The sequence below is a fragment of the Brachionichthys hirsutus genome, chromosome 7 (genome assembly GCF_040956055.1).
Source record: "Brachionichthys hirsutus isolate HB-005 chromosome 7, CSIRO-AGI_Bhir_v1, whole genome shotgun sequence".
Taxonomy (NCBI): domain Eukaryota; kingdom Metazoa; phylum Chordata; class Actinopteri; order Lophiiformes; family Brachionichthyidae; genus Brachionichthys; species Brachionichthys hirsutus.
In genome coordinates, this window is record NC_090903.1 from 15,815,163 (window position 1) to 15,827,662 (window position 12,500).

Consider the following 12,500-nt stretch of genomic DNA (forward strand, 5'->3'; position numbering starts at 1 on the left):
GAAAGTACGGCGCGAGTACAGCGTGTACCACTGTTTTGTATACTTTGGCAGGGAACACGCCACAACGCAAACAAACCATTTCACGTTAGCATGTGTACATATACTGTATAGCAAATCAAATACCTCACACAGTATCTCAAAGCGTAAAATAACACAGGGAAGAATTGATCAGTGAAGAAAATGAAAAGTTCAAAGTTAATTATCATGAAGAAGAAAATGAAAAACCAAAAACCAAACAGGCTGTGAAGTTAAAGTCAGAAGGTTCAACAGAGACATGCAGGCTGAACGCATACCGGCATGGCCTGCTGCAGGTCGTCCAGAGTGGCAGTTGCCATGCCAACGATGGCATTTTGGTCACATGGTACAGTAGGCGGAGTGAGGAGCTTCCTGTGAGGACGGACACACGTTTAATAAATAAATGGCGCGTGGTTTGTCGGGGTACGGAAGCAGTCCGACCTGTAGCAGCAGAGCGGGAAGTGGATGTCCAGAGCGATGCTGTTGTAGACGGCTAAGCCCATCAGCTGGGGCGGCGGGTCAAGGAGCTTCTGACGCATCTGATACGGATTATAGGCTACAGCAGGTTAACCTCATCCATTCTTTACTTCTGTTTATACTCCATTCCTCCATCTTCACACCCTTTTCATTTCCATCTCTCTCCATCGCCATAGTAACGCAACAACACCATGACAACTAAACAGGAACAAGGGAGACTGATGAATTAGCGCTTTGCACGAGCACACATGTAAAACATGCATGGAACACCCAGGAGTGGACACTGACACACCCACACACGCACAGAGACACACACACACACACACACAACACACACACACACACACACACACTCACACCCCAGCTATTAGCTTATATAACCTTTTGACAGTTACCAGCTGGCAGGACACGGTGGAGCATTCTCTATAAACACAAGCTGCACACACACACACACACACACACACACACACACACATTATGATTTGTTTGGCATCTTTTAATCCACAGTCGTTCCTCACCTGATCCTGAACCAGTTTACCAGCCGTACTTTAACTCAAGCTGGTCCTCGGACTCTCCGGTGCCGAGTCCGGCGCTCAATGAGCCCCAATTTATAAAAACACTGACCAAACTGGAACGAGAAACTGCTGCAAAGCAAACTGACATAATAGCAAGGAAGACTGGAGTCCTGGGCCCAGTGTGTTACAAACATGTTATAAGCATGCTATAAACGTGTTACAAACACGCTAACGCCATCTTGTTGGGTTCTGTGTGATTTCAGACTCGGACGATGGCATGTGGTTCTGATCCGCGGTCTGAAACGCTGGAGGGTTACCGAACGGGACCGGCGAGGAAAACCCGCATGAAGGATACAGTCCCAACCAACTGGAACTCCGAATAGTTGTCACACTTCCAACTGCTGAACCAATGGCAGCGCGAGTCTTTCATGTAAGTGAACATTCCTGAAAGGAAACAAAATATTGTTCATTCGATGTATTGGTGATCAATAAATCAGTCTGGAGGAAGCAAGGGAGGAAACAAAGGATCCAGGAGGACAGGAGAACGAAAGGAGGGAAGGAAGGAAGGAGGGACGGAAGGATGTACTAAATTAGGTCATTATGAATAAATTAACAAAACATAAACTGATACTAATTGATCCCATTGATCGTCTGTCTGGATTAAAGGTTTGTGCAGTTTTCTTTTTTTAGCGGCGTTTTTGCTCTCCGCCTCCTCTGGAGAGGAATATCTAGCTTGTTAGCTGCTAAATGCTAAGCTACGTTCCCCGAGCTCGTCTTTAACTGTCTCTTTCTGCCATTGGCTGCCGCGCAGGAAGTGAACAGCGGCTCTTCATGGACACGACGAGAGAAAACAAAAACACGAAGCTGTGTTTTATCCTGCTAAATAAAGCTTCGATGAACCAACTGTCTCTCCACTGACAGGTTAGCGTTAGCGTTAGCATCCCTTATAAACGGGGAAAACGAGTTGTGTGAACGTTGAAGCGTTTCCAGCTCTGAGAAACAGCAGCCGTCTGTTCTGAGTCACATCTGGACGCCGCCGAACCGAAATCCACACCGAATAAACCCACCAGTGTGTGTGTGCACCTGCCTCTGTGTGTGTGTGTGTGTGTGTGTGTGCGCGCGGTAGCCGGGGCTTTCCCTCTGCTGCTAACGAGGGGAACACAGCTTCCATTGAGTGTGTTTCCTTGGGCCGCCGCCCCACGGCGCCGAAAACACAGACGACCGCGGAAAGACGGAGAGATGATGGAAAGAACAACTTGAGGAGGAGAGAGAGGAGAGGGAGGAGAGGGAGAGGAGAGGGAGAGGAGAGGGAGAGAGAGGAGAGAGAGGAGAGGGAGAGAGAGGAGAGGGAGAGGAGAGGGAGGAGAGAGAGGAGACGGAGAGGAGAGGGAGGAGAGGGACAGAGAGGAGAGAGAGAGGAGAGGGAGAGAGAGAGGAGAGGGAGGAGAGGGAGAGAGAGATAGGAGAGAGAGGAGAGGGAGGAGAGGGAGGAGAGAGATAGGAGAGAGAGGAGAGGGAGGAGAGGGAGAGAGAGGAGAGAGAGGAGAAGGAGAGAGAGATAGGAGAGAGAGGAGAAGGAGAGAGAGATAGGAGAGAGACGTTCCGGCTCATATACCTCAACAGACGAGTATTCTGAGACACGAGCAAACCTGTGAGGCTTTTGCTTCTGCTTTTGCGTTTGCTTTTGCTTTTTCTTCTGCTTCTGCTTTTTCTTCTGCTTTTGCGTTTGCTTTTGCTTTTTCTTCTGCTTCTGCTTTTTCTTTTTCTTCTGCTTCTGCTTTTTCTTTTTCTTCTGCTTTTGCTTTTTCTTCTGCTTCTGCTTTTTCTTCTGCTTCTGCTTTTTCTTTTTCTTCTGCTTTTGCTTTTTCTTCTGCTTCTGCTTCTGCTTTTGCTTCATTCTAAAGCGGCTCAGCATGGATCCGAGTACTGGACCAGGTGAAGGTTCTGCTCAGTCTGTCGCTGACTCCTCCTCCTCTCCTCCTTCACACGTTCATCTCGTTCTCAATGAGGTTCTGCCTAACCCGGAGGGGGCTCACCGTAGTCCGTGTGGAAGATCTGACGGACCAGGAGCAGGAACCACTCCTTCGTCAGGCCGCCCATGTCTAGCCCCGCCTCCCCGACAAACGTCACCCGCAGCTTCTTCTTCAGGTCGCTCCTCTTCCTTGTCAGCTGGAAAATATTCAGTTTCTATCGGTTTATCTAAGAGAGTGTGTGCGTGTGTGTGTGTGTCTGTGTGTGTATCTATGTGTGTGCGTGTGTGTGTGTGTCTGTGTGTGTGTGTGTGTGTGTGTGTCTGTGTGTGTGTGTGTGTGTGTCTGTGTCTGTGTGTGTGTGTGTGTGTCTGTGTCTGTGTGTGTGTGTGTGTGTGTGTGTGTGTGTGTGTGTGTGTGTGGTACCTCATCCAGTGAGTCCCTGAGGAGTTCTGCTCGTCGTACTTTGATGTTGAGGAACAGAAGCTTCATGTCGACTCTCTGCCTGCGAGAAACCTTACTGACCAGGCTTTGCTGTGAACGCACACACAGACACACAGACACACATACACACACACACACACACACACACTCACACACAGACAGACACCATTAAAACGTTATCTCTTCCTCTCCACAGTGACTTTCGGCGTGTGTCGTCACGGTAACGTGCGCGCTGGCGCCTCACCCTGGCCTGGCTGATCATCTGCTGCTCAGAGTCTTTCTGGATGATGACTTTCTTCACCACCGTCGAGAGAATGAAGGGAAACTGACAGAAGGAAAACCTGAGGAGAAAAGCAGGACGGTTCTGCAGTCCGTTCTGCCGCCGGACCAGACACGACCCGACGCACCAGCGCCAAAGGGTTCTGAAAGCAGCACCACGAACGACCCCACCGCCCCGGGCCTCAGGAGGAGACGTCTGACCTCAGGAGGAGATGGTCTGACCTCAGGAGGAGACGTCTGACCTCAGGAGGAGACGGTCTGACCTCAGGAGGAGACGTCCGACCTCAGGAGGAGACGTCCGACCTCAGGAGGAGACGGTCTGACCTCAGGAGGAGACGGTCTGACCTCAGGAGGAGACGTCCGACCTCAGGAGGAGACGTCCGACCTCAGGAGGAGACGGTCTGACCCCAGGAGGAGACGGTCTGACCTCAGGAGGAGACGGTCTGACCTCAGGAGGAGACGGTCTGACCTCAGGAGGAGACGGTCTGACCTCAGGAGGAGACGTCTGACCTCAGGAGGAGACGGTCTGACCTCAGGAGGAGACGGTCTGACCTCAGGAGGAGACGGTCTGACCTCAGGAGGAGACGTCTGACCTCAGGAGGAGACGGTCTGACCTCAGGAGGAGACGGTCTGACCTCAGGAGGAGACGTCCGTCCTCAGGAGGAGACGTCCGACCTCAGGAGGAGACGTCCGACCTCAGGAGGAGACGTCCGACCTCAGGAGGAGACGGTCCGACCTCAGGAGGAGACGGTCCGTCCTCAGGAGGAGACGTCCGACCTCAGGAGGAGACGTCCGTCCTCAGGAGGAGACGGTCTGACCTCAGGAGGAGACGTCCGACGTCAGGAGGAGACGGTCCATCCTCAGGAGGAGACGTCTGACCTCAGGAGGAGACGTCCGACCTCAGGAGGAGACGTCCGACCTCAGGAGGAGACGGTCCGTCCTCAGGAGGAGACGGTCCGTCCTCAGGAGGAGACGGTCCGTCCTCAGGAGGAGACTGTAACCTTATCTTATTTGTTTTTATTCTCCTTTCGTGGTTTGACCTGCTGGAGTTGCCGTAGTTCTGCCAGCTCCGGTACTCCTCCATGTAGTCCATGTGCTCCAGAGTGATGTTGTAGAAGTCGGTGAAAGGCATGATGGGAGGAGACGACACGCTGTTGGCTGCATCTGATAGGAGGACGAGGTTACATGTCACAAATAACCTGTATCCTTATTCTCCAGTGTACAGCAAATGGGTCGTCACGGCGATGGGTGTGTGTGTGTGTGTGTGTATGTGAGAGACACGCACTGAACAGGCTCAGCACTTTGGTGGCGGACGGAATCCACCAGGAACATTTAGCCGAAGGAGGAAGTTCGTCCGGCTCGGCAGGAAGCAGGCGGGCGGAGATGAACTGCAGGAGGCGCTCCACCAGCTGCCTGAAGCGTCTCGCCGACAGCCTGGTGCACAGAGACACGTGAAGCTAGTCCAGCTAGTTAGGACTAGTCCAGCTAGTTAAGACTAGTCCAGCTAGTTAAGACTAGTCCAGCCAGTTAAGACTCGTCCAGCCGGTTAAGACTCGTCCAGCTAGTTAAGACTAGTCCAGCTGGTTAAGACTCGTCCAGCTAGTTAAGACTAGTCCAGCTAGTTAAGACTCGTCCAGCTGGTTAAGACTCGTCCAGCTAGTTAAGACTCGTCCAGCTAGTTAGGACTCGTCCAGCTAGTTAAGACTAGTCCAGCTAGTTAGGACTAGTCCAGCTAGTTAAGACTCGTCCAGCTAGTTAAGACTCGTCCAGCCAGTTAAGACCAGTCCAGCTAGTTAAGACTCGTCCAGCCGGTTAAGACTCGTCCAGCCAGTTAAGACCAGTCCAGCTAGTTAAGACTCGTCCAGCCGGTTAAGACTCGTCCAGCTAGTTAAGACTAGTCCAGCTGGTTAAGACTCGTCCAGCTAGTTAAGACTAGTCCAGCTAGTTAAGACTCGTCCAGCCGGTTAAGACTCGTCCAGCTAGTTAAGACTAGTCCAGCTGGTTAAGACTCGTCCAGCTAGTTAAGACTAGTCCAGCTAGTTAAGACTCGTCCAGCCGGTTAAGACTCGTCCAGCCAGTTAAGACTCGTCCAGCCGGTTAAGACTCGTCCAGCCGGTTAAGACTCGTCCAGCTAGTTAAGACTAGTCCAGCTAGTTAAGACTTGTCCAGCCAGTTAAGACTCGTCCAGCCGGTTAAGACTCGTCCAGCCGGTTAAGACTCGTCCAGCTAGTTAAGACTCATCCAGCCAGTTAAGACTCGTCCAGCTAGTTAAGACTAGTCCAGCTGGTTAAGACTCGTCCAGCTAGTTAAGACTCGTCCAGCTAGTTAAGACTAGTCCAGCTAGTTAAGACTAGTCCAGCTGGTTAAGACTCGTCCAGCTAGTTAAGACTCGTCCAGCTAGTTAAGACTAGTCCAGCTAGTTAAGACGAGGTTAGAAGGAAGGAGGAGCAGCTGACTTAAATCATCTCCACAAACAGGAAGTGGGCTTCTGGGCTCACACACACATACACACACACACACACACAGACACACACACACACAGACACACGCACACACACACACACGCACACACACACACACACGCACACACACACACACACAGACACACGCACACACACACACACGCACACACACACACACACAGACACACACACACACAGACACACGCACAGACACACACACACACAGACACACGCACACACACACACACGCACACACACACACACACGCACACACACACACACACAGACCTACTTCTTGAGCCAGTGAACCAGGAAGTGATGGTCAGCCTCTGACAGAGCAGCAACCTGCCTCAGTAGGTGGGCGTAGATCACGTAGGTACTGGTGCTGGAATACTGGGGGTTCTACACACAGGCACACACACACACACACATGCACACACACACACTAGTCATTTATTCTGGAAATGTTTCGCCTTTAAGACGAAGACCTATTTAAAGGACACTGAGAACATCTGGTGTCAGACAGGACCAGCAGTCCTCCAGTCCAACGTGACCTCACCCGGTCCCCAGTGTGTGTGTGTGTGTGTGTGTGTGTGTGTGTGAAACCAGCCGCCCCCCCCCCCCCCCCCCCCCCGGGTGGTCTTTACTTCCGGTCTCACCTGGACGAGGATGAAATACGCTCTCAGGTCGTCTTTGGTTCGAGGCCTGAAAGGGAAAGAAAGCAGAACAACACAGAGCTAAGCTACGCTAATATTTCACCTTCAGAACCCATTTAGATAAGAACCGGGTCCAGGTCCGGGTCCGGGTCCGGGACCGGGACCGGGACGCTCACCCTTTCCACTCTCTCAGCAGGCTGTTGATGATCCCCTTCAGCACCAACTTCTGGATGTCCTGAGGCTAAAACACAATAAACGGGTTCTTCATCCAGTCCAGAGAATCAGAACCGTCTCTGACCCACAAACACAAACCGGCGGCCATGTCAGACCCTCACGAGGAGCTCGCCGGTCATTCGTGCTTACGGTGCTCAGCAGCGCGTCGTAAACGCCGTTGACAAACTTGCCGTTGACCCCCGAGTCGTCAATGGTGTTAAAGGATCCGTTGGCCTCCCGCTGGGAGAGGAGGGAGGAGCAAGGGAGGAGCAAGGGAGGAGCAAAGGAGGAGCAAGGGAGGAGCAAAGGAGGAGCAAAGGAGGAGAACGCGTTCCCATCGTGAAGCGGTCTGGGCACAGTTCAGGAGGAGGGCGTGGACTCTACCTTGAAGGCGGCGTTGATTTCTGTGAAGGAGCTGAAGGTGGTCAGGTAAAAGTCCCGGAGCTCCTTCCAGTCGCCTGATTGGACGGCACGCTCCACGTCCTCCCTGACAACGCAAACAGAACCTTTCAGCAAAGCAGAGGTCCAGAACGCGGACGCGGGTTCCCGGCAGACTCACTGGAACTCTTTGCTGGTCTTGCTGCGCGGCGGGATGACGGGGTCGGAGGGGAAAGGCGCTTTGACCTCCGGCGGCAGCGCGTCCACGGAGAGGCGCTGCTTCTGGCGAACGCCGCTGCAGATCGGGGGCAGTTCTCTCGCTGCAGACGGAAACAGCAGAACCGCTATCAACCGCCATCGCAGAGGCCACGCCTCCTATAACCAGCCTCCTGAATCCGTCCCCATGGCAGCTGTCAGGCCTGCCCAGGTGCATTGTGGGAGCTCTCTTTGACCTGAGGGTGGAGCTAGAGGCAACACAACGGGGTCGATTTGAAGTGTCTGTTCACGTGACCGTGACCTCGTGAAGGAGGAGGAGCCTGTCAGAGGATGACTCATAAACACTCATCCTCTGGGGGGCGTGGCCTTTAAACCAACTAATCACTATTGAATTGGTGGAAACGGAAACATGACAAAAACAGGCGACAGAGAGCAGAGAGGGAGAAGAATACGCTCTTCACCTTCATCGTCCTCGTCCTCCTCTCCGAGTGCCACGCCCATCGGCCCTGAACGCAACAGCGTCGTTGCTAAGATACCCTCTGATGAAGAAGGCTTCAGGATCCTCCTCCTCTTCCTCCCCCTCTCTCCAATGGCTTCAAAGGTTTCGGTTCATTATTCCCGCTGCCGTCTGAAGACGGAGCGCTCGTCTTCATCACGATGAAGACGGTAACCCTTTGTTGCTTTTACAGGATTTGTTACTGATCATTTGAGTTGATTGAGATGAAAAGAATCACCAGGAATTAAATCCTGATCAGAATCTCAGTAAACGACGAAGAGGACGATGAAGAGGACGACTACGATCTAATCTGATTGGATCAACTGGACAAGTGAGAAGTGAGAATCCATTCATCCATTCATCCATTCAGCAGCATGAATGATTTGTTAGTGTGTTGTTCTTCTGTGTTGCCGCCCCCTGCTGGTGGGAGGACTGAATCACGACACAAGGAAACGCTCCTTCAAGCCAAAACCACGGTCAGCGAACAAACAACCATCTGACAAACAGAGACGACCCTCCTGTCGACGTGACGGCGGCCCCGCCTCTGTTTGGGCTCTTCTGAACCCACAAGAAGCCCCTCCTTGTTTTTTATTTATCAACGAGTCGTCTTTCCAGCTAAATCTCCGGGTCTCTGGTCCGCACCAGAACTCCAATCCTTCTTCCTCTCGCCGTTAGTAAAACACAAACCTCCTGTAATGCTTTGCAGATGAAAGCGCAAACGGGTGGCGATTATCCGGCGGGCCTGAGGAATGCTCGCCGATGTGCTGTGTGTGTGTGTGTGTGTGTGTGTGCGTGTGTGTGTGTGTGCGTGTGTGCGTGCGTGGAGTCTGCTCATACGGTTTTCATTTGGGGCGTAATTACTTTGGCATCAGTGGCGGCGGTGACAAAGCGGGCTGGCGAGCTGCGTAGCCGGAGCCGCTAACAGGAAGTAGCCTTCGCCTAAAGTCCACCTCGCCGCGCTTCTGACCGTCGCTCGGCGAGAACTGCGCAGGTAAATCGTCCCGTTAGCAAGACAAACAGGTAAACACAGGAAGTAGCACGCCATGACATCCCATGGGCGAGGAGGCGTGTCCAGGGTACGAGGTCAACAGGCTTTCACTGGAAGGGTGGGGCATGTGATCAGGAGGAAGAGGATCAATGAACGTCCTCCTTCCTCTGAATTGATCCGTTATCTCAGTTGAAGAAAGTTTGGGTTCAGGTACCGGGCCGAAGTGAGCCGGCTGTAACCAACCGACTTCGTTACGTCTTCAGGTCAAAGGTTAGGATGGTGTGGAGCTCAAACGATGATGTCATAGAGTGCTCTACGCGAACTCACCGTGTCTGAGCCAATGGGCGCCCATCAGGCCACCGGCCAGGCTCCGCCCCCCTGCATCCCTCCTCTGGCTCAGCGTGGAGACGAAGGTGCCCAGAGACGGAAACGGCTGCTTCACCCCGCGACCCAAACCCTGTCGCAGAAAGATGACATCATCGGTCGGGTTCTGGCACCAGAGGTTCAGAAGCTGGCTCAGAGACGGCGTCAGACAGAGTCCGGTAAGAGTTCTGTTTGTTTATTAGCTGCTTAGCAGGAATAAACACCTGCCAGACCTCCTGGGGGCCGGGAAGAACCCCCTTAAAGTTTGGACGCTACAGACGACCGAGACCGAGGAGATCCTGACTCCTGACGAAGATCTTCGAGCCCACGGTCGGTTCGTCGGTTTCGTCGGTCTGCTGCCTCAATCCTTCCTTTGAGCCCGACGTTCCTCGGATCCGAGCCGGAGGAGCGAAACCCTCCAGAGGAGGAGGAGCCTCCTCTTTATGGCATTTCCAGACACGAGCGGAGCAAGTCGGAGCGACGAGGAGTGTTTATTGGTCGAAGCCGTCCAATCAGCACATTCCTGCGATGACATCAGGCCAGCGCCGTGGCACACGACCACAGCGCGGCGCCGCCTCTAATAACACACATTACATCATCGGACCGGGGTGATGTCATCGCCGGCTGCGTTTCCGTGTTTGTGGTTCTGGGTTATTTTAAGAGACGTTTCCTGGTTTCAACCATCTTGTGATCAGATCTTTAACTCTTTATGTTTCTCAGAGCGGGTTTCAGGCGGCGGAGAATAAAACGCTTTATTCTCAACGTTCGCTCAGCCCGTCGTAAAACCGGAAGGATGCATTCGTCTTTTCACTCAGCATGTGGTCTGTTTGGCCACGCCCCTAAAAGAACAGGGACCAACAGCAGGACGGCAACCAGAACCCAAAGGATGGCCAACCTGCATATGGACCAGAGATCAGGACTGGAGACAAACCGGTTCAGGTTCAGGTTCTGGCTCTGATCCACCCAGGTCCAGGTGGTCCCAGAGGGGGACACCTGAATTGGTCTATCGTTGGGTTTACATGCTTTTGGATTTTTAAACTGATCCAGAACCCAGATCCAGCACAGAATCTGATTTTGTCCCACAAACGTCATCAAGCGAGCCCTGTGATCACGTGACCTCCCGACCGAACGGCAGGTCCCAGACTGGTCCCCCCATGATGGCCCACCGCTGACCCTCATGGATCCGGATCCGGTGGAGGGTGCAGGAACAAAACCTTGGATAAAGTTAACGCTGACTCAGAACTCACTTCTGTTGCTTTAAACCGATGCATTAAATGTGTTTATTTATTCATTAGCGGCTCGTTTGATGACGTCATGTAATCGATATGTTCCTCAGCAGAGGAACGAGCCCGTCGGAGATTCGGTTCTTACAGCAGGAGCGCAGCTGATCGGAGGCAGCCGGTCTCCATCCATGCTGCCGGCGCGGACGCGCGGACGCGCGGGAAAGGACGGCTGTCCCCGGACACACTCAGTCCTCCGCGTCCCCCGAGCCTCCGCTCATGGTTCTCCCGGACCCGGTTCCGGTGGGTTCCCGTCTTCCTGCTCAGTCTGCTCCAGAAATCAGGGAGATCCACATCCTGGAGGACCCGGAGTGAAGTCTACCTTCGTCCGACAGGTGGGCGCTCCGTTACGCGGGCAGCCGGACGCGTAAACGCCTCCAAATTCTGCGCGTAAAGGTCCCCGGTGGAGACCGGAAGTGGTTCACGCGTGTCGTTTTGAAGAGTTTTTAAAACGCGTTCAAGATGAGCTGCGAGACGCTCGTCGGGGAAGGAGCGACGCCGCGAGTCGGCGCCATGTTTGGAGGAGGAGGAGCCTGCAGAGCGGAGGCGGAGGACGGGGAGAGAGGGGAGGAGGGAGAGAGGGGAGAGGATAGAGGGAGGAGGGAGAGAGGGAGGGGAGAGGGGAGGGGAGGGGAGGGGAGGGGAGGAGGGAGAGAGGGAGGGGAGAGGGAGGAGGGAGGGAGAGGGAGGAGGGAGGAAGGAAGGGGAGAGGGGGGAGGGAGGAGGGAGGAGGGAGGGAGGGAGGGGAGAGGGGGAGGGAGGAGGGAGGGAGGAAGGAGGGAGGGAGAAGGGAGAGAGAGGGAGGAGGGAGGAGGAAGGGGAGAGGGGGGAGGGAGGAGGGAGGGAGGAAGGAGGGAGGGAGGGGAGGAGGGAGGGAGGAGAAGGAAGAGTGGGAGGAGGGAGGGAGGGGAGGAGGGAGGGAGGAGGAGGGAGAGAGGGAGGGGAGAGAGGAGGGGAGGGGAGGGGAGGAGGGAGGGAGGAGGAGGGAGAGAGGGAGGAGGGAGGAGAGGGAGGGGAGAGGGAGGAGGGAGAGAGAGGAAGGAAGGAGGAGGGAGGGAGGAAGGGGAGAGGGGGGAGGGAGGGAGGGGAGGAGGGGAAAGAGGAGAGAGGAGGGGAGGGAGGGGAGGAAGGAGGGAGGAGGAGGAAGAGAGGGAGGAGGGAGGGAGGGGAGGAGGGGAGAGAGGAGGGGAGAGATGGGGGGAGGGAGAAAGGGAGAGAGGGGAGAGGATGGAGGGAGGAGGGAGGGAGGAGAGAGGGGAGAGGGGGAGGGAGGAGCAGAGGGATGTTTCCTGGGAGGGTGTGTTTGACCTGGAGCGAAAGAGAGGAAGGAAAAAGTAAAAAACAAAACCTGACCAATGAGAAAAGAGTTTCCAGACGACTCACAACAAATCCTGGAATTGTTGTTTGTCAACATCACGAAGGATAAAAACAAACAAACAAACAAAAACAAACAAACAAACGTCCCTTTAGCTATAAACAGATTTACTTGCAGGACAAACATTCTCTATAGACTATAGTGATGACATCACCATGATGACATCACTTTATTTTAGGTTTAACTTCCTGCCTGACCCTGCAGCGCCTCCGGGGTTCTCCTGTACCTCCCTGTTACTGACCCCCTCCACATAGAGGTCTCTGATCCGGATCCGGGTCCTCCCAGAGGACAAACATCGGATCAATCAGCATTTATCAAGAGAAGAATGGTCACGTGACCTTTTACTGGCGTCTCATTGGCTGAGGAAATTAAG

General features: G+C 53.8%; 1 protein-coding gene across 1 annotated transcript in view; it reads right to left on the reverse strand.

The window, feature by feature from the left end:
- hectd2 (HECT domain containing 2) overlaps positions 1–10,628 on the reverse strand; it is a 14,709-nt gene extending 4,081 nt beyond the window's left edge. Inside the window, exons 1-16 of the mRNA XM_068740977.1 lie at positions 10,590–10,628; positions 9,437–9,620; positions 7,591–7,729; positions 7,416–7,518; positions 7,182–7,271; positions 6,995–7,059; positions 6,822–6,867; positions 6,455–6,564; positions 4,986–5,134; positions 4,741–4,864; positions 3,666–3,762; positions 3,404–3,511; positions 3,044–3,176; positions 1,363–1,451; positions 457–521; positions 294–387 (exon numbers count right to left, since the gene is read on the reverse strand). Coding sequence (XP_068597078.1) covers positions 294–387; positions 457–521; positions 1,363–1,451; positions 3,044–3,176; positions 3,404–3,511; positions 3,666–3,762; positions 4,741–4,864; positions 4,986–5,134; positions 6,455–6,564; positions 6,822–6,867; positions 6,995–7,059; positions 7,182–7,271; positions 7,416–7,518; positions 7,591–7,729; positions 9,437–9,620; positions 10,590–10,628 — 1,635 coding nt within the window. The remainder of the gene's footprint in view (positions 1–293; positions 388–456; positions 522–1,362; positions 1,452–3,043; positions 3,177–3,403; positions 3,512–3,665; positions 3,763–4,740; positions 4,865–4,985; positions 5,135–6,454; positions 6,565–6,821; positions 6,868–6,994; positions 7,060–7,181; positions 7,272–7,415; positions 7,519–7,590; positions 7,730–9,436; positions 9,621–10,589) is intronic.
- Positions 10,629–12,500: the final 1,872 nt, after the last annotated feature.